This window comes from Phodopus roborovskii, unplaced genomic scaffold (genome assembly GCF_943737965.1).
Source record: "Phodopus roborovskii unplaced genomic scaffold, PHOROB, whole genome shotgun sequence".
NCBI classification, from domain to species: domain Eukaryota; kingdom Metazoa; phylum Chordata; class Mammalia; order Rodentia; family Cricetidae; genus Phodopus; species Phodopus roborovskii.
Window position 1 is genome coordinate 17,006,354 of NW_026126408.1, and position 25,019 is coordinate 17,031,372.

The 25,019-nt window shown below is 37.6% G+C and overlaps 1 protein-coding gene across 4 annotated transcripts in view; it reads left to right on the forward strand.

Moving 5' to 3' along the window:
* Positions 1–25,019, forward strand: part of Birc6 (baculoviral IAP repeat containing 6) — a 165,297-nt gene that overhangs the window by 128,561 nt on the left and 11,717 nt on the right. For all 4 annotated transcript variants that reach the window (XM_051181863.1, XM_051181864.1, XM_051181865.1 and 1 more), the window contains exons 65-70: positions 1,892–2,102; positions 18,635–18,780; positions 20,039–20,149; positions 20,791–21,008; positions 22,210–22,371; positions 24,447–24,524. In XM_051181863.1, coding sequence (XP_051037820.1) covers positions 1,892–2,102; positions 18,635–18,780; positions 20,039–20,149; positions 20,791–21,008; positions 22,210–22,371; positions 24,447–24,524 — 926 coding nt within the window. The remainder of the gene's footprint in view (positions 1–1,891; positions 2,103–18,634; positions 18,781–20,038; positions 20,150–20,790; positions 21,009–22,209; positions 22,372–24,446; positions 24,525–25,019) is intronic.

A 25,019-nucleotide genomic window follows, 5' to 3' on the forward strand; every position in this document is an offset into this window, starting at 1 on the left:
GCTTGAGCCCTAACCCTTAGCGACACATTCATGTTACAGATAAGTATAGAAGGAGCTTTTGAGAATGAAGAATTAAGTTGTGATAAAAGCCAGGCTTTAATATAACTAGAGTTTGATTTGTTTTTAATTTTACAGTAATGTTAGATACATAGAACAGTTGAAAGGCTTTTGTAGGTAGTTCAGTTTTACCCATCAACCATCTTCTCAGGAATGCTGACATTTTCCTAGCTATGGCAAGTTATCAAAATGAACAATTTGACATTATTTCAGTGTTTAACCTATAAACTACTTCTATCTTATCTTTTCTGGACGTCTGATATCTGTCTTGGTATCCAGTCTAGGATAGTTTTTTGCTTTTAGTCATCACATTTTTCAGTGTCTCTCCTTAGTATTCTTTTGTTTATTATAATCCTCTCACTTTCCAAGAGAACTGGTTAGACTAGGGTTAGGGGTGTGGGTAGAAAATAGGAGAAAAATAGTTTACATTATCATCATGGTGTGTGCCGGCAGACATGGTGCTGGAGAGGGAGTTGAGAGTCCTACACCTTGACCTGCTGGCAACAGGAAGTGGTCTGAGACACTTGATTTACCTTGAGCATAGGAGACCTCAAAGCCTACCCCTATAGTAACACACTTTCTCTAGTAAGAAGGCCATATTTACTCCATCAAAACCACACTTCCTAGTAGTGTCACTCCCAATGAGTTTATGAGGCCAGTTACATTCAGACTACCACATCTGACCTGGAAGTGAACTATCTTTCAGAATTAAGATTCATTTTAAGTAGACTTCCCCATCATCACTCCATCAGAAACAATACGATCCAGCCATTTCTCCCCTACAATAATTGCCACAGAAAGACCAGGATTCTAGATGATGATGCCTCATTCTCCCATACTCATGCCCTGTGTAGACTCTGAGAAAATTCCTCATCTAATTTCCATTCTCTCAGTTCTCTGTTGTGTTTTAATTTGCTGTGTAAGATTCAGAATATTTAACCAATGTCTCAATACTGTGATTAGTTTCTCTTTGTGTAGAATCATGAGGTTAGGAGCTTTTTTGTTTTTATCACTGCTGTGTTCTCAGCTTGACTAGCATCATGCTTTTAAAAATGCTTGCAAACTGGCTGTTCATTCTATAAGCTGATGCTAGAAAACAGTTACCTTACATCAGGTATAGAAGTGAATCCCAGCTGAAATAGGCTACTTCCTTTTTAGCAGCTTACAAAAAATTCTTAGAAGTTTAAAAAAAAAAATATATTAGTACTTCAGATTTTAAGAAAAAAGGTCCTTGTGCAGTGTTGGCAAACACCTTTAATACCAGCAGTTGGGAAGCAGAGGCAAGCAAAGCTAGGCAGAGCTCTGAGAGTTCGAGGTCAGCCTGGTCTACAGAGCTCATTCCAGGAGAGCCAGGGCTACACAAAGAAACCCTCCCTTGAAAAACAAAAGCAAAACCAAAAAACAAACAAACAAAAGGAAGATTAAAGAAAAATAATTTGACTTGTAGCTAGTAAATAAAAACATGTTTGTTTTTTTTTTTTTTTGGCTAACTAGAATGCTCATTTGCTAAATTTTAATAAGTTGTAGTCTTATGTACATCCTTTAAAATGACTTCATTGTTTCATCTTAATGTAATTGTTTTCATGCTTTATTGCTATAAGGTATTATCTGGGCTACTTAATCATTTTATATGTAACATGACAAAATAGTAATTATCACCATACTTGTTCTGCCCATTCTATATTTTCTGGAAGTTCAGTGATGCCTCATAAACATGGGTTGCTGGTTCAATCACCAACTGTTACCCTTATGATCAGGTCAGCACAGTATTGCTGTTGATGCTGTTTATATGCCTTGTGTTCTCACTGTATGCTTTCTCCCTTCTCTCCCCTAGTTCTGGACATGGCAAGACACGTGCCACTATACCGGGCTCTGCTAGAACTGCTCCGGGCCATTGCTTCTTGTACATCTATGGTGCCGCTGTTGTTGCCTCTTTCTACAGAGAATGGTGAAGAAGAAGAAGAACAGTCAGAATGTCAGACTTCTGTTGGTACACTATTGGCCAAGATGAAGACCTGTGTTGATACCTACACCAACCGCTTAAGGTACGGTACCATGTTTGTTTCTCTTGAACTTGCTTTTACAATATTTTAGAAATAATTCTGTAGATGGTTTTTAGCTTTTCTATTTATCGACACTTACTATTTATACATACATACACACAAGCAATATATCAACATAAAGAAAACATATCCATTCCTATCTTAAATCTATGCCCCTTCATCAAAATAGCTTATTAGATATTTCCCTTGAATGATATTATAGGTTTAGGTGATGAGTTTTTACCAAATATTCCACAGTGTGTCCATTGTGCAAAGGATGTTAATTTCCCTCAGCATTCATGTCGGAGACACCTTTAAGTTTCAATGAATACACTCCAATGGCATTGTTCTTATTTCTGATTCCATATTGAAGATGTTTTACTTTGCCTAGCTATTGGTGGGTATTTGGGTTATTTAGTTACAACAGCTTCATACATCAGTTTTCAAATTTATATAAACCTATACAGGTAGAATCTTAATGTCCAGTATGTGTGTACGTACATTACTTCTGTCATTTGGATACATGTTATAATTTATGTCATACCTTTCTTAGAAGTTAGAAGATCAGTCACTATTTATTGGAGTTGCAGTGAAGCTAATTGCTTATGGAACAATGACACTTCCTTTTGTTAGAGTTTATCCGTGAAGATGATGAGTTCTGTTATGAAAAAAATGTATAACCTAAAACATCATTCTTTCCACAGAGTCAGTTTTCCTTAAGGGTGGCTTTTAAAGATGGTTTTAAAGGTGTTTATATCAAGCTTTTGTGTGTGTCAGTAGACTTCTAAGTCAATGAATGTTCTTTCTCATCTTTGTGCTGTATTTCCTTTGTGCTCTGTTGTTTTGTATGGATCTACAATTTAGATGTTAATAGATTTAAATACTGCCACTGAATTAGTCGCCAAAAGGATAGTTCTGTTTTGGCCCCGTTTACTAACTCTCTGCCAGTTGGCCAGGGATCACACACAGGAAGAAATTAAGAGATGCGCTACTTGGTAAATACACAAAAAACTATAGTTTCCATCAGGGTGGGCACATGTGTCTGTAGCTACTCAGGAGGTCAAGTGGAAAGATGACTTGAAGCAAACCTGGTTAATAAAGAGAGACCTTTTTTGTTTCTGATTTTTTGTTAAAGAGGGTTCTCGCTACTCTGTTATTAGGAAAGGCCTATTTTCATTGATACCTTTCTGTTGTATAGAAGAAAATAATATTGTGTTTGGTCCTGATCTATCCTCCCTTCTGTTTCCAGTCTTTCTGATTGGGGTCTTGGAAGCCATGTAATTCTGTTAAAGTAGTATGTTGCCACTATTGAACTCAAACATCAAATGGTCCAGTTAAAGTGGTGTCCTTAATTGAGCATCTTGTCCTTGTACTGTAATTTGTCTCTTGCCTGTCTGTTACATACCAAGGTGGACATCTGCCTTGCATTTCTCTGCCTTACTTTGTGTTTGGGATAACTATATTTGCTTATAACTAAACAGTAAAAATATATACTCTGGGCTAGGTGGTGCTGCACGCTTTTAATCCCAGGACTCAAGGATGCAGAAGCAGGCTGATCTCTTTGGGTTCAAAATATTGTTTAAAAATATCTTTCCTTAAACTGTGTATATTCTTATTCTATAATAACCCTGGTAGATCCTGTAAAGGATCTATGACAAGAAATTCTAAGATATTTAGGAATAAATTTTTTTGCAATGAATGGCAGATACCCCTTTCTTTATTTTTGCTTTTTAAAATCCTGTCCATACAACAAATGTTATGAATTTTTTCAAATGGATGTTTGGCTTCTCTGAAAAAAGTATTATTTTACTAGGGAAAGTTAATTTTAGATATAGAATAACTGAATTTGTTCTTCAGTTAATTATCTGGAAAAGTGATTCAACTAGAAAACACATCATATTTCAGATTTAAGACTCCTATAACAAAGCACACATGTGAAGCCATAGAAACTGTCCACAGAGCTGGTTTCATTTGTTATTTTATATCCTTATAGACCTATGTAGTGACTGTTCTTAGTAACCCCCTTTGCTGCGGTGTTTTTTGTTAAGAGTTGTGAAGTGAATGTTGCTTGGTTGGGATCCCAGTGGTTCCTGTTGGGGGTAGACGTGGGGGTTGTCACATTAGAGAAGGCAGTCAAGGCCTCTAGTGTTGCTCCATTTCGACTTCCCATTCAAGATTTGGTAAAAGTTCAGTTTCACACTAAAAAATCCATCCTTTTTTTTTTTTTTTTAGTATATTAAGACTTAAAACACTGCCTTTTTTTTTAAATTTGTCTTTTTACCAAGCCCCCCCCCCAAAAAAAAAGCTCCCCCTCCTGAGTTCATTATAACCTTAATCATCTTAAAAGAAATTGTCGTCAGCCTGAAAATTTCTGGTTTGAAGGTGGTAGTTACCTACATGTGCAAGGTTCAACGTCATAACTACACATCTTCAAAAAAAAAAAAAAAAAAAAACCAAAAACGTTGGGATTTGCTAAGTGAAGACTAGAGATTGTTTGTGTTCTAGACTATATAAAAAAATGTTATCACTGAAAGAAATAATTTCATATGCAAGGAACCTAAGGAAGTTTGGTGTGCCATTAACTGTATATGGGAAATAAAACTAGAAAGAAATTGGTTCTGAATTCTGGGTTGGTTCTGAAGAGTCACAGATTACTTATCTTTAAAAGTGGTGATGAGGGCTGGCAAGTTGACTCCAGGAAGTAAAGGCACTTAATGATAAATCTGCTGACCTGAATTTGATCCTTAGGATAACCCACATGGTGGAAAGGTAGAACCAACTGATGAAGGTTGTCCTCAGTTCTCTACATATGTACATGTATGCCCTTTCAAATAAAATGTAATAAAACATTTCATTAGTGATCTAGTCTGATCTAATGTGATTTGTGCTTTAGATAGGTGAATGTAGTTAAATGGCTAGAATGGGAGGTGAATAAGGCCAAGAAAGAACTTTTTATCTCAGTAGTTGTATCCTGAGAATTATGACTGAGAAATTTGGTGTTTAGTTGCATTCTTGCTGATAGATTATGGACTTGATATAAAGTTAGTTCCTAGGTAGAAATACGTTTTTCTATTCAAGACATTTGGTTAAAAAGGGAGCTGGTAGTCTGTGTAGCATGTTCTAGGACAACCAGGGCTACACAGAGAAACCCGGTCTCTAAAAACAAAACAAAACAAAACAGTAATCATGGGGTTGGAGAGATGGCTCAACACCTAAGAGTATTTGATATTCTTGCAGAGGACCCAGATTCAGTTCTTATCACCTACATGGAGGCTCACAAAAGCATGTAATTCTAGATCTAGGGAATTGGATGCCTTCTTCATACCTACACAGGAATGTATGCTGTGCATGTAATTCAATAAACAGAAACATGTAAAATAAATATAAAAAGTTTCTTTTTTTTTAATTTAATAAAATGCAGTGATGTGCAGTGGTGGCACATGCCTTTAATCTCAGCACTCAGGGAGGTAAGGCAGGTGGACCTCTGTGAGTTCGAGGCCAGTCTGATCTATAGTGTGGTTCCAAGAGAACCAGAACTACTACACAGAGAAATCCTGTCTTGTGGGGTGGGGGAGAAGTAATGAAATTTAGACTTCAAGTTTTCTAGGGATCCTCCTCAGTAGCATGAAAAATGTCGTGTAAACTAATGATCCCAGGTTGAAGATCTATGAAATGGATCCTACTGCTTGGCAGAAATCTATCAGCTCTAGGCTTGATGAAGTCCAATCATTTGAGACATTGTATTAAGGTCTGTGAGTACACAGGAGACAAGAATGAAAAAGAGAGTATGTACACACTGGAACATGCATTCAAGTTGAGGCTGAAAATGTAGGAAACTTGTGCAGCAGCTAATAAATTAAAAGAAAGAAAAAAAGCAAAACAACACCTTTCCCCCCCTGTGTGCAAAATATGAAATTTTACAGACCTAGTCATGAGTTAGATAGTTTTGGTTATGGAAAACTAAAGGTCAGTTTCCTTAGTGGAAAAGAAGTTCTTTGTCAGACTCCAGAGCTTCTGGCAGGTGAGAAAGCAGTTAGATCTTGAGCACCCATGCTGTCACTTAGAGTCTCTGTCTAAATCCAGTAGCATTTTTAGGAAATTTTCACATTCAAAGAGGAAACATGTCAGAAACAATGCAATTTGCCATAAATGGAAGATTAGTATTAAAATGAACTATCCTGAATAAAATAGTTTCTTCTAGAAATGTGTTAACCTGTATTTTCAAAGAAGCATAATTAGTCTCTTCTTTGAACAGATTAATTTTATTTATTTAGGTTTTTTTTTTTTTTTTTTTGAGACAGGACTTCTCTGTATTGCTTTGAAGCCTGTCCTGGAACTAGCTCTGTAAACCAGGCTGGCCGGGAACTCAAAGTTCTGCTTCCCTAGTGCTGGGACTAAAGGCATGTACCACCAACACCCGCCAAGATTCATTTTATTTTATGTGTTTGCTACATGTGTGTAGTTCATACAAAATGTCAGAAGATGGTGTCAGATTTCCTGAAACCACAGTTAATAGGTGACTGTTAACTCCCATATGGATGCTGGGAAATGAATCTAGTTCTTCTGCAGAGCCTAAAGTATTAACTGTAGCTGGAGTTTTCTGTCCCTCCTGGTTCCACAGCTGCTTTGCCCCAAATAAACACACAAAGATGTATATTAAGTATAAAGTGTTTGGCCGATGGCTCAGGCTTCTTATTGTCTAGCTTTGTCTTAATTATTAACCCATTTCTATTTATGTATTGTCACAAGGCTGTGGTTTACCTGTAATCTGGCATGTTGCTCCTTTGGCAGCCTGGCATTTCCTGGAGGCCTCTCTGCCCTTTTTCGTCGTAGCATTCTCCTCCTCTGATAGCCCCACCTGTACTTCCTGCCTGGAAAAAAATCAGTGCTTTATTATTCATCAATTAATAGAGAAACATATATACAGAAGGACATCCCCCATCATTCCTCTCTTTTGTTTAAATAAGGTTTTAACTTTAACATAGTAAAATTATATATAACAAGACAGTTGTCAAAGGAGAACTATAGTTAACAATATTTAGTCCACTAACATTTGGCAAATTTAAAGAATATATTTTATCATCTATCCTATGTTTGTGAGTTGTATAAGTTTGATCACTAAAAATTTCCAGAAATTTCAGTTAAACCTTCATCCTATCTGTAATGCTTGGTATCCCTGGCATATTTTCTGTTATTAAAAAGTGAAAAAACCACAAGTGGTCAATAAGTATTTAAAAGAGTTCAGCATGGTTAGCTATCAGAAATGCAAATAATTTTTTAGATTACCCCTTCTTCAGTTCAATCAGTGTTAAAACAAATGGCAAGCCAGGAAGAAGTTACACAGGCCTTTAATCCCAGCACCTGGGTGGCAGAGGTAAGGGGATCTCTGAGTTCAAGGTCAGCCTGGTCTACAGATTGAGTTCCAGGATGGCATGGCTACGCAGAAAAATCCCATCTTTAAAAAAAGAAAAAGAAAAGAAGAAGACAAATGGCAACAAATTGTAGTGAAGATATGGAGACAGAAGAACCCTTGTCTACTACCATATGACCCAACTGTGCTACTCCACTGCTTATACCTTAAGGACTCTATCTAATCAGTCCCTCAGAGATTCTTGCTCATATCTGTGTATTGCTTTATAATTCATAAAAGCATGGAAATTGAGTCAACCAAATGAATTGATAGTGAAAATGTGTATATATATATGTATATATATATATATATATATATACATATATATATACACCTACACACACACATACATACACACACATGAATTCAATTCAGCTCTAAAGAGAAGTAAAAATGTGAAATTTTCAGGAAAATGGATGGATTTGGGAAAGTGATCAGACTTAGAAAGACAAAATTTCTGTGATTTCCTTCTTGTGGATTTTAGTATTTAATGTTTGTATGTATATAAGATGGGTGTAATCTATGAAACAAGGTAAGAGAGCTGTAATATGACAAAACTGCTGGGGAGATGCAACATGCATTACTTCTCACCCCAGATAGGAGTCCACAGCAGACCAAAATACAGATACCATGAAAGTCCAGCTTACTGAGCCATGATTTTATTGAGGTTACTTAGAGAAGTATGGGTGAGGGGTTATTTACAGGAGCAGAAATGACTCAAGACAGCTTCCCAGCATAGATGACAGCTAACAAAAGCCGGGAAACCCAGAACACATTTCACAGCAGAGAGTAGTAGCTCAACAGGTTGGAGAGTGCCACTTCCATGTGCCTCAGTTGTTCTAATCCTCTTCCAGACAGCTGGTCTGGTCTCAGAGTCTTTTCAGTTTGGCTTGTGAGTCTTATTTGCAGCTCAGGCCCTCTCCCCTGAGGCGGACTCTCAGCATTTACTACTTACTCTGGCGGGGGGGGGGGGGGGGGGGTAGTGAATCTGGCCAGTTTTAGGGACTTCTACAACTCTTCTCGAGTTGTTTACCTTCCTGTTTAAGGAGCTTTCTTGTGGGATGAAATATTTGAATTTCATGTTTACCTTCCTGATTAAGGAGCTTTCTTGTGGGATGAAATATTTGAATTTCAGAGAAAACTGTTGTACAACAGGACTAGAGAAAAGAGGAGCTGAGGGCTGAGGAAGGGAAGGGAATGCTGAAGTACAATAACACATGTTACATGGAAGTGGGAAAAGTGAAAATAAAATGGAAATGAATAGAAGTAGTAGTCTGTGATGCTATTGCTCAGTATTTTAAATGGGAAGATTAGGAAACTAAAAATTAGCTCAGGCTTTACTAAATTTTTTCCTGTAGTGGAGTTTTCTCTCTGTAGTTAATTTAATATATGACTTAACCACTATACATAGCCTTGCTTTGTTTTGTTGAGACTGGGTCTAGAACTCACTTTGTAGACCTGAGGAAGAAACCCTCTTGGCCTCTGACTCTTGAGTGCCACCACACCCAGAACCACTCAGTCTTTCTCTCCCCTTTGGAACACACTGATTTAATATAATTAAGCTTTCTCTCTCCTGTAGAATGTAAAAACATTTACAAATGCTTAATTGGAGAAAAAGTTAATGATACAATCCTTGACTTCTTTTTTTAAATGCAGCTACAATTTAAGAGTTGTTTTGTGCTTCTATTCAGTACTTTAAGAGTTGTATGACATGGCTTGACTTTTAAAATGACACAATGAAGGGACACTAGCCCACTAGAACATGTGGCTCCCTCTGCCCCTTTTCCCCATTCCCTTTGCCTTGCTAAAAACTGTTAAGATTACATTCCTAAAGCTAGTCCCCAAGGTTTGTTCCCTTATTTAGCAATTTCATCCTCCTGAGGCTGACTACCAAGGTCCAGCAATCAGAAGCCCCCCTTGGTTCACCTAATTATCATGCCCAATTAAAATTAAACACCTCATCCTATTACCAGGTTTCCCCCTTTCCATTTATAAACTGACATTTGCTTATGTGCCATGTCTGTTTCCTGTCTATCCAGAGGCAATTCTTTGTCCTCTGGGGCAGATATTTCTGCCCCCTTTTCTTGGTTCCCTTCCCCTTCTTCCTTATCTTCTATCTCCTTTACCACCATATTCTTGCCCATTCTAACACAGAATGACACTTAAAAGGTTATTTGCTGCTCTTTTTCTGCCAGAGTCAGAAAGTAGCCATTTTAACTTTTCTTCTCCACTTGAGAAAGGATCTTTCTGTGGAGAATGAGTGAGTTTACTTCCAGAGCATGGGTGAGGGACTGTTGGACTATTTACAGGAGGGAGGGTGATACCAAAACAGAGTTTCACCCTGTGATTTGATGAATACCTTCTAGAAACTAAATTACAGAATCCCCCTTTAAGTTACCTTTACTTAAGTTACCTATTTACTCTGGCATCTCCTAGGATGTCTTAGAATTGAGGGCCTGGGGAACCAGAGGGAATAATTGCTGGATTCCTAGACAAGGATCCTGTGCGTCTCTTCACCATCCCTCATTCTGTGGGGAGTGCCAATAACTTTGTTACTATCACTTTAGACCTAGCTATTTCTGTAATACACCTGGGCCATGGTTATATTCTCCAGGTGTGTGGGGAGAGGGTGGGGGTGCTGTACCGAAGCAGTACATTTAAAATATCTATTCCAACTTTCAAAATTCTTTGTACAGGTTTCTTCTTCTTCTCCTCCTCCTCCTTTCTTCTTCCTTCCTTCTTCCTCCTCCTCCTTCCTCCTTCTTCCTCCTCCTCCTTTTTTTCTTCTTCAGTTTAAGTAGTGAAATAAGGGCAAGTATAGCATGAATAATTAAAAACCCAGAGATAGATATTGGGATTCAAGCTGAAGATCAGAAAAACAAAGCAGCCAGCTAGTAACTTTTACCTCTACCAAGGCTGAAATGGATATCTTGTCTTCCCTGTGACTGGAATCTCTAGTGCTGGGATTAAAGGTGTGAGTTCTGGCCGATGGTTGTGACACACGCCTATAGTCCAAGCATTTAGGAGGCAGAGGCAGGTGGATCTCTGTGAGTTCAAGACCAGGCTGGTCTATAAGAGCTGGTTCCAGGACAGTCTCCAAAACCATAGAGAAACCCTGTTTCAAAAAACAAAGAAAGGTGTGAGCTCTGTTACTCTTTTAGATTGATTCACTCTCATGTAGCCCAGGGTGGTCTTAGACTCACAGAGATCCACCTGCCTCTGTCTCCTTAGTCCTGGGATTAAAGATGTGTGCCACCACTGCCTGGCATCTGTGGCTAACTAGTATGGCTAGCTTTACATTCTGATCCCAAGGCAAACTTTATTAAATCATAAACAGTGTATCATTACAGGCAGCTCTCCCAAAAAGTGAAAGCTATCAGAAACAAAACCTGAAATTACATGTTTATTGCTGCACAAGTCCAGGGCCTTATGACATCAGTCATAAGGAATCAGAACCAGAATTTCATGAATGTGGATTTCTGTAACTGTTATTGGTGCTTTCCTTTTTCTCCCTTGCCAGTTTAAATTAATTTTGGTTAGTGTAACATGTCTGCTTCATCCCCATGCTTGTTAGTTTCTTGGGCAAAAGCCAGGCTTCATGACTGGGTTGAGTTCTATTATAACATTGCATTTATCACATAATGCAACATGGTAACTACTGGTACAGCCTTAAAGGCAAGGTCTTACTATGTCACTCTGACCCACTGGAACTTGCCATGTAAACCAGACTGACCTTGAGATTAAAGGTCATGCTTGGATCAGCCTTAACTTCTCACATAGGATTTACAGTTTTAAAATTACTTAAAGATGGGTATGGTGGTACATATATGTAATCTTAGCATTTATCATAAAAGTTTTGGGCTGGGTAGGACTATAGAGTGAGACTGTTTTCAAAAACAAAATTTAAATAAATCACAGATTTATGTTATTTTTTTTTAATCTAGCAGACAGATATAGGTATCTAGCAGACTTGATATAGACTGAAACTGTGAGAGCTTAAATCAATATTACTAGCAAAATAGTACAAATGAAGGTGAGTTAAGTGACCCAGCCTAGATACTTCTATATTTATACATGTACCACAACACCAAATCATTCTTTGATCATTTATTTTCAGACTTGTATAATGACTAGGTTTGAGCTGTAACTGGTTCCTCAATGACTGATTAAATTGAAACCATAGCTTACTACACTAACTGATTAAACTTAGATATTGGACTAGAGAGATGGCTCAGTGGTTGAGAACACTGGCTGCTCTTCAATAGGACCCAGGTTCAGTTCCCAGCACCCACATGGTAGCTCACTGTCTGCAACTTCAGTTAAATCTGGCTTCCTTTGGCACCAGGAATGCACATGGTGCACAGATACACATGCAACCAAAGCACCCATACATATAAAAGAAATTAAAAAAAAATTGACAGTGTTTCTACCTCAGTGGTAAACTTGGATTACATTAATTTTCTTTTATCTTGGACAAAATAGAGTCTGGAGGAGGATGGCTCAATCCTAAGGGCACTGGCCTCAAAACAAAATCTATGTACAAAATAACAGGTTGTGCTGTATCTCAAATTGTTGTAATATTAAATTTGAGTCTATTGCTTTTAATTTATAACACATTTTTAAGCACATCACAGATAAGTAGCTTGTTTCTGTTACTTAGAGATTGTTAGAGCTGTCAGGGACTCTTTGGAATTCAGCTTGCCACCTTTTACAAATTAAGAATAAAGAGCCATATAAATTGTGACTTGGAGTGCTACAATCAAAATTGTGCCCTCATGATACTGCAATCATATATTCACTATATTAAGCTTAGTTTACAAAGACCTGCTATGTTTGTTATCATACCCGTTTAAAATGGTAGTGGGCCTGGCGTTGGTGCCGCACGCCTTTAATCACAGCACTCAGGAGGCAGAGGCAGGCAGATCTCTGTGAGTTCGTGGCCAGCCTGGTCCAGGACAGGCTCTAAAACAATACAGAGAAACCCTGTCTCAAAAAACCAAAAGCAAACAAACAAAAACGAATAAAGTGGTGGTGGTAGGGTACTCTGTGTTTTGGACCAGGTATTTATGTTGTAGAAAAATAATTAAATGAAAGCAATGGATTTAAGATTATTTGTACCACTAAAATTTTTTATAAGATCTGTAGAGTAATCCAAGAGTTAATATATAAAACATTTCCCAAGCCAGTGAGCAGTCCTATGCCTGTGACTTCACTCATATTTACATAATACACACAAATATACACAGTAAATAAAATAAAAATCATTAAAAAAAGCCCTATTGTATTGTTAATCTTTGGAAGCACTTGAAATAACACAGCTTTTTACAGTTTTTCAGATAGTTTCTGTAATATCCAATCATTTTTATTCCCTGAAGAATTTATAAATTAGAACTATGATAGGGCATTAAAAGGCAATATATTTCAATTAATATGCATTCTAGTTATATCTTATAATTAGTAGTGTACCAAACCGTATTTTTTAAGACTTAATATTTAGGGGCTGGAGAGATAGCCCAGTTGTTAAGAACATTATTGCTCTTACAGAGCCAAGATTCCCAACACACACGTTGACTCATAGCCATTGGTACCTCTAGTTCCAGGGGATTTGACACTCTTCTCTGGCTAGCCTCTTTGGGTACCAGGCTCATACATGTAGGCAAAACTCACACATAAATAAAAATCTAAAAATTTTAAAGAGCCAGATATTATGGCACATTTCTCCTAGCTACTTGGGAGGCAGAGTCTGGAGGTTTGCAAGTTCAAGGACAGTATTAGCAACATAGTGATGGATTCCACCACTTCTCCAAAAGAAGATACTCTCTTCCTTTAATAAAAGGATTTGGAGTGCGGATAATCTAGTCATTGTGATATATATATATATATATATGTATATATATATATATATATATTCCACTTGAATGAAAATGTAATTGTCTAGTGTGAATATTCATTCTGTTACCTACAAAATGTTTATGCTGTGAAGATACTTTGGACTCCTTTGTTTTCTACACAGTAGCCCTGATGAGATTCATTTCCTTTTGTCACTACAACTTGTGCAATTTCACAACAGAGTTAAAGTAGCGATGGCCTTTTGGTTTCCCTTTCACATTTTCAGAGACAGGAATAGTGATTGTTTTATCTCTGTGCAAAGATTACCTATTGGACCGTAGCCAAATAATCATGTTCTATAATTAATTCAGTATTACATGGTTTCACCAAAAATTTGAGAGACATACTTGCTGCTAATCAGAATTAGGCTTAATTGCTATAAGAGCAGAACACATGTGTAAGGTGGTCTGAATGTAAAACTTTTCTTAGCAATTTCACAGGGTTATAGTGAAAAACCCATCACACTCAAATAAAATGTTGAAAATACCCGGTGCTGGTGGCACAGGCCTTGAATCCCAGCACTGGGGAGGCAGAGGCAAGTGGAACTCTTGAGTTTGAGGCCAGTTTTGTTTTTAGTTCCAGGACAACAGCCAAGGCTACACAAAGAAACTGTGTGTGTGTGTGTGTGTGTGTGTGTGTGTGTGTGTGTGTGTGTGTGTGTGTGTGTGTGTGTGTGTTGGGGGGCGTAGAAAGATACCACATTTCCTTTTTTTTAAAAAACTGAAATTGAATTGACCTATTTTCTGGGAAGGAAAAAAACAAAAAACAAACAAAAAAACATTCTCTTATTTTAAGCTCCCCTAACCCTGACTTTTTAAATGTTGGACCAAAACTTTTCCTTTCCCTTCCTCCTACTTTGGTTTCTATTGAGAAAACTGCCCTAGTTTCTTCTTGTACTTCAGCCAGCTTCCTATGCATACAACATGGAATCCTGATTGCTTACTCCAAAAGCATTTGGCAAAGCCACATCTTTAAGTATTCCTGTTAAAAGGACTGCAGGCTCAGTTATCTATCAACTTTTTTTTTTTTTTTTTTAAACTGTGTAAGTCTCACTGGCCTGGAACTCCCTGGCTCTGTTAGCCTTTTTAGTTAGTGTTATAAACACTTAAACTGGTGCTTATTTCTCATTCCCCCAACCCCCCAAGCTGAGGACTGAACCCAGAGCCCTTGCTTCCACTGAGCTAAATCCCAACCCCATTATTTCTTTTTGGTTAAGTTGGGTTGTCCCTTGGTAAACTGGTGATAATGTATTTGTGGCACACACCCAGTGCCTATACTTTATCTGATGATGTTCAGGACCTAATATATTGGAGCTAAAAGGGCTCCTTGTGTCTGTGTTTTAAGTGCTTCCCAGTGGTGCTCATTTATTCTTCTCAAGGCACGAATGCTTGTCTGCTCACCCCACCCCCTCATTTTAAGTCATTAAAAATTAAGCTGGCACTTTAAGTTTTAAGTTTTAAGTCAAACAAAAATGAAGTATTGTTAAAACCTATGCTTTAAATTCATCATGGGCCATGTCTCACAAAAGTCCTTGACTCTCTTGTGGGCATGTTTCACCAATCACTAATGCTTCCTGGAGATACTGAAAGTAAATAGTTATCTATAGTTAGTTTTTCAAAAGGACATCTTATTTACAAAAAAAAAAAAATGTTGCTTTTGATCTTAATTTGCTTTAAACTATAATTCTTGGCAGAGGGCTTTCCGAATAAGTAAGTGTAGTTACTGTTTCATGGGTAATTGTAGGTGCTAGTTTCCAGTAGTCCTGCATCTGTGCCTTTCAGGCAGCTCCTTCACATGGCTGGGCTTGAAGTGCTTATTTTACTCTGTGGTACTTTCAGCTTTAGAAATAAGACTCTAGGGTACCAAAGGGGAGGGTTCCCTTTTGATTACCAAGAAAATAGCTGCTTGAAGTATGTTCCATTTCTGAATTACAAAGCCACATAATTCTGATATAATAGAGTAATATCTGAAGTTTGGCAGTAGTGTTAGTAGAGACCATTAATATAATAGTTGAGGCCTGGAGTTTTTTTTTTTTTTTTTAAATAGATAACATTTTTGTTTTATTGTGTTTGTTGTGGGTGTGTGCACTCGCTATGGTAAACATATGACAGACAGTCAGGATGATTTGCTGCAGGGAGTCAGTTCTTCCACTGTGTGAATCCCCACTGTGCAACTCAAGCTTTCAGGCCCAAGCCAGGAGCCTTTACCAACCAAGTCATCTGACTGGCCCCAGGAAGTTTTTGGTTTTGTTCCTATTTAAATCTTTTGAGACAGATTTGCCCAGTTTGCTCACATCCTAGATCACATTTTATCTATGGAACCAAACTTCACTTATTAGCTGTTCAGTTGGAAATCACAGCATAGAAGAAAATGTTTAATTGTAATGGTAGAAACCTCAGTTGCTTCCTCGTATTTCTTCAGGGCAGTGATCACAGCCAGATTCAACGTATGCACAGAGCAACGGATGCCATGGTAGCGGCCGTCGCTGATTGCTCTTACCATGTTGGATCCATTGTCAGTCTCAGAGGCCTACTTCCAGCTAGGTGCCTTGAACCCAAATAGCTTTTCACACAGACTTCAGGATGTGAGCTAAGGTATGGCCTTTTTTCCTGAGCTGGGCCTACATATGGGTTGACAGTGACCTTCAGCTTTTGTAGATGAGGACTTCTGTCAGACATTGAGTGGCTCCAGTTGCTGATAGGCAGGCAGTGCTAATCTATCCTCTATGTGAAAACCCATCACCATTTGGAGTCATTCCTTTTTTCTGTTAAGTTTTTGACAAAGCAACTCTCCAAGTAAAAATTATTTGATAGCCTGTGTAAAAGTCTAAAATACACCTGCTTTGTGATTCTATTATCTTCAATGTGATATAATTGTTTTTTTTTTTTATGAACTTTGTGCAAATTTTCTTAAATTTCTGGATTCTTAAATTGCTTAAAAACTTAATTTTGGTTTAAAAAGAAAACCTAAAACTTACTATCATGCTAATACTTTTATAATAGCCTGTCAGTAATATTCCTTTAAAAAGTGCAGTTAAGAAATCAGCATCCATACTCAGGAGTACAAATGAAAAAGGAGTGGTTTCCCAGTATAACCTTTATGTCAGGCTGATCAGTACAATAAAGTACTTAACTGCATTGATGCAGTTAACTCTCCACATTGAAGGCTTTGTTTCCTCAAAACAAAAATACATTTCTGGAAAAAAAAATCAAAAGAACTTAACTCTCATATCTTCTTTCTTTGGTGAGATGCATTAGCTTAAATCTTTTCTAAGAATACAATAGATTAGCTACTTGGAGTATCATATAATTTTTTTTTTCACTACAAACATAAATGCTTTTTCAATTAACATCTTGATTCCTTATAATCCAATGTCCTAGTAGTTCACTATTTTCTAACCTTAATGACACTTATAAATTGAGAAGGGAATATCCCTGCAAGAGTGATTATTGTAAAGAACTTTTGTAGTATTCTTGATCATTAGCATTTGAAGTTGGGTATAACTTTAGATACATACAATTGGCAGACTGGTTGAGCTTTTCTATAAGAGTCATTTCTTCATTAAGAAGTGGCCAGTCTCACTATTAAGCTGTAGGCTAAATTTTGTTTCAGAATTACAAAAGACACCATGTCTTAGTTGACTCTAGAAGTGAAAGTATCTGATATTTCAGCTTTAAAACATTGCCTATTCTCTGCTTGTAGGTAAACACAAACGTGTTAATATACACATACATACATTGAGGTTGATGCTGAAATGGTATATAGTACCAACACATGCTGAGTTGTTTCTGGATGGCAAATGAAACTAGCCATTTGTTTTCTGTGACTTCTTACTTCTGAGGGAAGATAAGGACAATGATCCAATGACACATTGTGCCTTTTCAGTTAAGTGAGAGAGATAGTAGATACCATTACTGAGACTAATTTGTGGACACTGATAGTTTTGACACATTGGAACCAAGTACAGAGCACAAGACTTAATGGTGTAGTCATTTGCTGCTGTTTACCTCGTGAGTGACTTGTTTATTATTACTGTCTCCCTATAGTTAAGCAAGGAGTTACTTTTGAGCAGGTTTGTCTTTGTGGTAAGGTTAATTTTTGTGTGTAGATGGCATATTTTGTTAGATTCTTCAACATTCTGCTGATTTTAAAAACTGATTTTTAGCCAGGCACAAACCTTTAATCATAGTCCTCGGGAGGCAGAGGCAGGCACATCTCCTGAGTTTAAGGCCAGCCTGGTCTATAGAGCAAGTTCCAGGACAGTCAAAACAACAACAAAGATTCTCTGTGGCTCCATGCCTACTCAGTGAAATATTTTAATACAGTGGTCTTTTTGTTGGTAGGTATTCATGTAGAAAAATAAGTGCTATGTAGAGTTTAGATTGTGCCTTAAAGATTTCATGCATCTTTATTTATCTGTTATTTATTTTGAAACCTCTACTGAATCAACAAGGATAAATCATTTTGAAGATCTAAACAATAAAGTTATTTACTAAGTGAAGAATGTGTGTTAAGATTTGCAATAGAAGAAAAAGAAATACTTAGTTGTAGTTTGAGTGAAGTTTATATTGAACTGACATTCTGTCCTGTACGCTGGAAACCTTTCTGTGACACATGTTAATTGTGATAATTTGATGCAATGTTGGGTCATTTTAGGACATGGAAAGACGTAATAAAGTGATGCTTTGAAGTGATTCTATATAACACTTGGTATTAGAGGTATGTAGCTGGTGCACATTGTAAAAGACCCATTTATGGTCCTACTCTTTACTCTGAAATGCTAAATTCTTTTGTTCTCAGAAATTAGCATATTCAGTGAAATACGAGTAAGTGTTTTTAAATTGCCATGAAGTTTTTGATTCAAGAGTTTTATAAGATTAATATTACCATTTTACAAGACTGGAAGAGATTCCTTTAACCTCTGGATACTTATAGTTAAGTGTTTATAAGTGTACGTCTAAGGGTGTAGCAAGCATTTGGTTGCTTACCTTGATATTTATATAATGTTTATTTTTTGTCTTTTAACTAGACGGGAACAATCTACCCATAACTTTATTTGTTATACTAGGTATTAATCTGTGGCTTCTTACTTATCCCGTATTATAAATGTAGCACATACTCTGGCAATTTTAATCACTGTTATTGAATGAAATTATTTTTTATTTGCAGTACTAAAACTTAATTTCCCCTGAATTTCTTTCCATGTTAAAAAACAAACAAACAAACAAAAAACCAGATCTAAACGGGAAAATGTTAAAACAGGAGTCAAACCAGATGCACCTGATCAAGAACCAGAAGGACTTACTCTTCTGGTCCCAGACATCCAGAGAACCGCTGAGATTGTCCATGCCGCCACCACTAGTCTTCGGCAAGCAAATCAAGGTCAGTAGTGTCTTATGTGATCCTCCACCCCCCTTTGCACAAACCTTGTTTTATTTAACAAATGAGAACTGCCTATTTTTCCCTGTTTTGTTCTTTGTCAGGGTTCTCCCCCCCCCTTTGTCAGGTTTTAATTAATAATATTTTCTCATTGTAAAAATAATTCATCTCAGCCAGGTGTGATGGCACATGTCTTCCAGCACTTGGAAGGTGAAAGCAAGTGGATCTCTCTGAGTTTGAGGCCAGATAGTAGGGAGTTCTGGGCTAGCCAGGGCTATATAACACCTAAAGTAAAATAAAAATTAATGTCCTAAGACTAAATATACCAGCTTGAGAACATGCATATTAGTTTCATTGTTTTTCTTCTCACTGAAAGTCCTGGAATTGAAAACCATCATTATGTTAGGGAGTAGTAAATTGGAATTGCTACACATAATAGCACATACCTGTACTCCTAGCACTTAGGATCATAAGTTCCCTGCCATATAAGGACACCCTGTCCCAACTCATCTCTCATTCCCCAGATGAATGAGAATCCAGGAAAACTTATGTAGTACATGTGTTGGTATAAGAAGAAAACAATGACCTTGAGTTTCGTTGCTTCATTTCTGCTGTTTAAGAAGTTAATGAGGGGCTGGAGAAAATGGCTCATTGTTTAAGACCACTGGATTCTCTTCCAGAGGACCTAGGTTCAATCCCAGCATCCCAGCTCACAAGTGTTTGTAACTACAGTTACAGGGGATCTGACACCTTCACACCAGTGCAAGTAAAGTAAAATACATTAAAAAAAAAAAAAAAGTTAACGGGGAGTTTTCCCATTATTATGTCTATGAAATAGAAAAGTAATCCATTTCCCAAAGTGATAAAATAGGAATATAGTTGTGAAAAGCTTGGTAGAAATTTAGTATTCAAAATCTGAATGTAGAAGTAGATTGTTTTTCAATTTAATGTCACACAGAAAGAGTAGAAAGAGATTCATGGGAGGACAAGAGGGTGATGGAATATGATCAGAATATATTATTTGTTTTGTTTTTCTAGACAGGTTATCTCTGTGTAATAGCCCTGGCTATCCTTGAATTCATTTTGTAGACCAAGTTGGCCTTGAACTTAGAGAGATCTGCTTACCTCTGCTTCCCCAGTGCTGGGATTAAAGGTGTGTGCCACCAAACCCAACTCAGAATACATTATCGTGTACATGTATGCTGATAAAAACATTTTAAATACATACTTATGTTATTTATCTTGAAATATTAAATTACAGAAAAAAAACTAGGTGAATACTCAAAGAAAGTGGCTATTAAACCCAAACCTTTGTCAGTATTAAAATCTCTCGAAGAGAAATATGTGGCTGTCATGAAGAAACTGCAGTTTGGTAAGTTGAAATTTCTCATCTTCTAAGATGTCATAGTCACCCTTCTAGTAGTGCTGGTTAAGTGAGCACGGGTAAAGGAGAGATTTTTAGACTTGAGCTAGGTATGGGGCACTCACTTGTAATTCCACTATACTGGTGCAGGGGGAGAATTCGATTTTGAATTTAACCCATCTCACATTAAGATGCGACTCAAAAATTGCACGTGTATGTATGTATGTGTGTGTGTGTGTGTGTGTGTGTGTGTGTGTTTAAAAATGTATTTGTGACTTGATTGCTACTCCCTGTGTGCACATGAATGCTTTTGCCATCTTTGACTTGAGGTCTGTGTGTATAGGCACATCATTGTTACTCCAGGAAATGCACTAGAGCAACCTACACAAATAAAAGCATGAGTAGAGGTCTGCAGAGCATTCGGAGAAAGGACTTTGCTTACACTTGCTGCGATGCTGAGACTTGAACCCAAGATCTCTTGCAATCAAGGGATCTGCTCTGGCACTCAGCTGTGCCCTCCCCCACCCCTTGGGTGGCAATCTACCAGTTCCATTAGGCATTAGGGTGGAAGAAGAGATTGGATGCTTCTTTGTTTCATAACAGCTGTTTTCCATACTGTTTCTTCATTTCCATCTTCTGTCTTCTTTTAGATACATTTGAAATGGTTTCTGAAGATGATGATGGCAAGTTGGGTTTTAAAGTAAATTACCACTACATGTCTCAGGTGAAAAATGCCAATGATGCCAACAGTGCTGCCAGAGCCCGCCGTTTGGCTCAGGAAGCGGTAACACTTTCGACTTCACTGCCTCTGTCATCGTCTTCCAGTGTTTTTGTTCGCTGTGATGAGGAGCGGCTTGATATCATGAAGGTATAAAACAGCTTTGTCTCCACCCTTCCTTGGCTACTCAAGTATTCATGGAGAGCTTTAGACATAGCCTGAATTTTGCAGGCTATTTGGGATAGAAGTAAAAGGAGCTTTGTTCTAATGTTAGTTCAGGGTGTGCAAATGAGACAGCATGTGAAGACTTAGAGAAAATACCTGAAGAGATGCCTCTATGTGTTTGAGCTCTCATAGTTTTGTTGAAGTGTGAAGAAGGTAAAGTCATCTCAGGTGCCACTCTCTTGTTTTATAAACTGCTTACCAGAAAAGGTCTTTTTTCATTTATGATTTATGAGAAGTCTGATTTGAATTCTTTTATGAATAAAGTCATAGCAATATAACATAACTTGTACTTTTCTGTTTTAACATTGTGATCTGTCTGTCTAATCACAAAGTCTAAGTGAAAATTACATTAAGAAAGAAAACTAAAGATTTGATAGTGAAATCCTTTACATTTATGATTTAATTAGTAGGTTAATTAATTAATCTATCTTGCTCACAGACATCTCAAATTACTGATCTGTTGACTTCTCTGAGATGTTTTTTGATTCTTTGATTTCCTGGATAATTTTTCAGTAGAAAGGTTATAAACTTTGCCTGTTTGGCCATCATAATATAATGAACACTATAGCTTCATACTCATGTTTCCCTGTGGAGCACTATGCTCTACATGTAAAACCTCCAGCCAAGAACCTCTAGAGTAAGTCATTTACTCCCAGTGACCTCCATGCATAACTGCACTGCAGGTGGCCCTCAAGTGTAGCTCTGCACTGCAGGTGTCATTGCATCTCTTAACTGACTCAGAGGAAACTCAATAATTGTTATACTTGACTACTGGTTCTTCTGCTGCTTTTCTCTAGACCTTTTTGTACCTTGCAGTACTTCTTTTCCCCACTCCTATTTATATCTTGAGTTCAGTTGTTGACTGTAATTCTTAAAACTCTTAGAAAAAAAGTTCTTTACATTTTAAAAGAAGTTTAAGATTCAGATAAACTTTCTTGGTGATAAGTAAGAATCTGTTTACACCAAAACCACAACACTATAATTCTATCAGAAACCTTTTCCTCATCCTGTGTTTATGCTTCTTTTTCTGCTCTTAGCCCAGGCTTGCACACTGGCTATCTTACAGTATTGTCAAAGGTGGTGATGAAGTGATTGTTACAAGCTTCTCTGTTTATGTGCACACCAGGTTCTGATAACTGGACCAGCGGACACCCCCTATGCAAATGGCTGCTTTGAGTTTGATGTGTATTTCCCTCAAGATTATCCTAGCTCACCTCCTCTTGTAAATCTAGAAACAACTGGGGGTCATAGTGTGCGCTTCAATCCCAACCTTTACAATGATGGCAAGGTAAGATGGTTAGGTCTTTTGTTTCTAAGGCTACACTATTCAAACAGAAATTGGTGTGGTTTTCTTGTTTTCTTCATTCTTAGCTTCCTCTATTTGCACAGGCAGATCAGTTCAAAAACTGAAAAAGGCAAAGTACTACAATTAATTAACACTAATTATCACTTTTCAATGTAACTTTGGACAGTATGATGGAATTCTATAGTAAATTCTGTGCCAAATATTACTGCTTTAAATACCACAAGAGGAAATGTCTAAGAGCTGTAGAAATGACTTATCAGTTAGAAACACTGATACTTCTCAGAAGCTCTGATGCCCTCATGTAACCTCCATGGGCACCAGGCACACACATAAGCAGATGCATCTTTGTGGGAAGAATAGCAAATTCTTACAAAGAGAGGCAGGTGGATCTCTGAGTTCAGGGTAAGCCTGATCTACAGAGTGAATTCCAGGACAGAGAAACCCTGTTTTGATCCAACCCCATCCCAAAAAGAAAAATAATAACAATTTTTTAAAAGTAGAGTTTTTATCAAAGATGTCTGCAAGATCTTACTTCCTTTACCCTTTTATTTTCAACCAGTTTGACATGGAATATTACTCTTTCATCCTCATTATCAGGCGATAAACTATAAAAGTGGAACTAGTTTTTGTAGATTTCTTGCAGAAATCTTGCAGAGAGGCACTATTTCTTCGAGAAACCAAAGAACAGGGTTTCTGGAACAGAAGTTGAAGTAGGCATGCTAGCTTTTCTTGATAGACATCAGATCCCAAGTAATGTATATAGAAGAATTTGCTAAAGCAGTTCACTTTGTAGGGTTCAGTGGATGAGGATAAGGGGTTGAAACACCAGTACCCTAAAGGTTTAGTATTCATTCTAAGTATCTCTGTTGAATGACTTACACACACACACACACACACACACACACACACACACACACACACACACACACACATTTTTCAAATATATAGTTTTAAAGTTACTGTTTTTGTAGTTTTGGGGTCAGGTAGAGGGCCTCATGCATTCTGAGTAAGTATTCTGCCACTGAGAAGTGTAGTAATAACCTCAAGTCCCTGTCCTATTAGAGGTGACTCAGCAACCGCCTGTGAATTCCAGCTACACGTGGGTCTGACAACTCTGGTCTCTGTGACACTTGCACATGTGTATGTGTGCACACAAAAATTTAAAATGAAACTGAAAAAAAGTTCACAGTTGGGGTGAAGAGATGATTCAGTGGTTAAGATCCTTACAGTGCCAGACGATGGTGACACACACCTTTAAGCATGGTAGGCAAAGGCAAGTGCATCTCTAAAGCTTGGTCTACAGAGTAAGTTCTAGGACAACCAAAGCTACATAGAGAAAACTTGTATCAAAAAACAAAAACAGAGAGCCATACTGCTTGCTGTTCAGTTTCCAGGACCAGGGCACACATCAGGTACCCTCACAACTGCCTGAAACTTAATTTCAAAAGGTCTGGCACCCTTTGGCCTCAGTGGGTAAAGGCACTAACAACCTAAATTTGATTGCCTGAACCCACATAGCAGAAGGAGAGCATTGACCCCCTCGTGTTGTCCCTGACCTCCACATGCATTCCCACATACAAATAAATAATACCAGAAGCTTTTGGTTTTTAGAAAAGTATTACTTTTCATTAAGATGTATGTTATATAGGGCTAATGATGTAGTTCAGTTGGTAGCATACCTGGTTAGCGTATCCAAATCCAGTACTGTATTAACTGGGTATGATGGTGCATCCTTGGTATCTTAGCACTAGCGTAGCGGAGGCAAGAGAATCAGAAACTCAAGGTCATCCTCTACTACAGTTGAAGGCCGACCTGAGCAATGATAAACAACAACAACAAAAAGATTACATGTTACTTACACATGTATGGATCTAATAGGCACCAACCTTTCCTTATGAAGAAATTGTAATGCCAGTGGGTTTGGTTCACACCTAAAGATGAATTATGCTTTCACAGACTTAGATACACTTTGATTTGAGAGCATCATGTTTTTATTTCTAGTTGGTCAGTTAGCTATTAAACACTCCTTTAAATTCTGTTTGTCTTTCTCCCTTCAGGTTTGTTTAAGCATCCTGAACACATGGCATGGAAGACCAGAAGAGAAGTGGAATCCTCAGACTTCAAGCTTTTTGCAAGTAAACAAAGTTTCTCTGACAGATTTACTTACACTCTAAAGAAGTGTATGTATTGCAGGTGAAATTAGTGACCAAAAATAAACATGAAAAACAGTTCAAAAAGCTAGAAGGCTGGAAATGCTAAATAGCTAATATAGTAGTCTTTTGGGGAGTTTATAGTCTGAAGGTAGGACATAAGTAAGTCAAACATTAGACTTGTGAACCAAATTCTTCTATAATTCTCCTCCCTCCCCTCCCCCCCGATTTTTTGAGACAGGGTTTCTCTGTGGCTTTGGAGGCTGTCCTAGAATTAGCTCTTATACACCAGGCTGGTCTCAAACTCACAGGGATCTGCCTGCCTCTGTCTCCTGAGTGCTAGGACTAAAGGCGTGCACCACCAACATGAGACCTTCCATAAGTTCTTAAAATACAGTGTGCTGCAATAAGGTGATTTAGGTATGTCTTGTGCATCAAATAATACTCCTGTCTTGTGCATCAAATTTAGTACACTGTTGG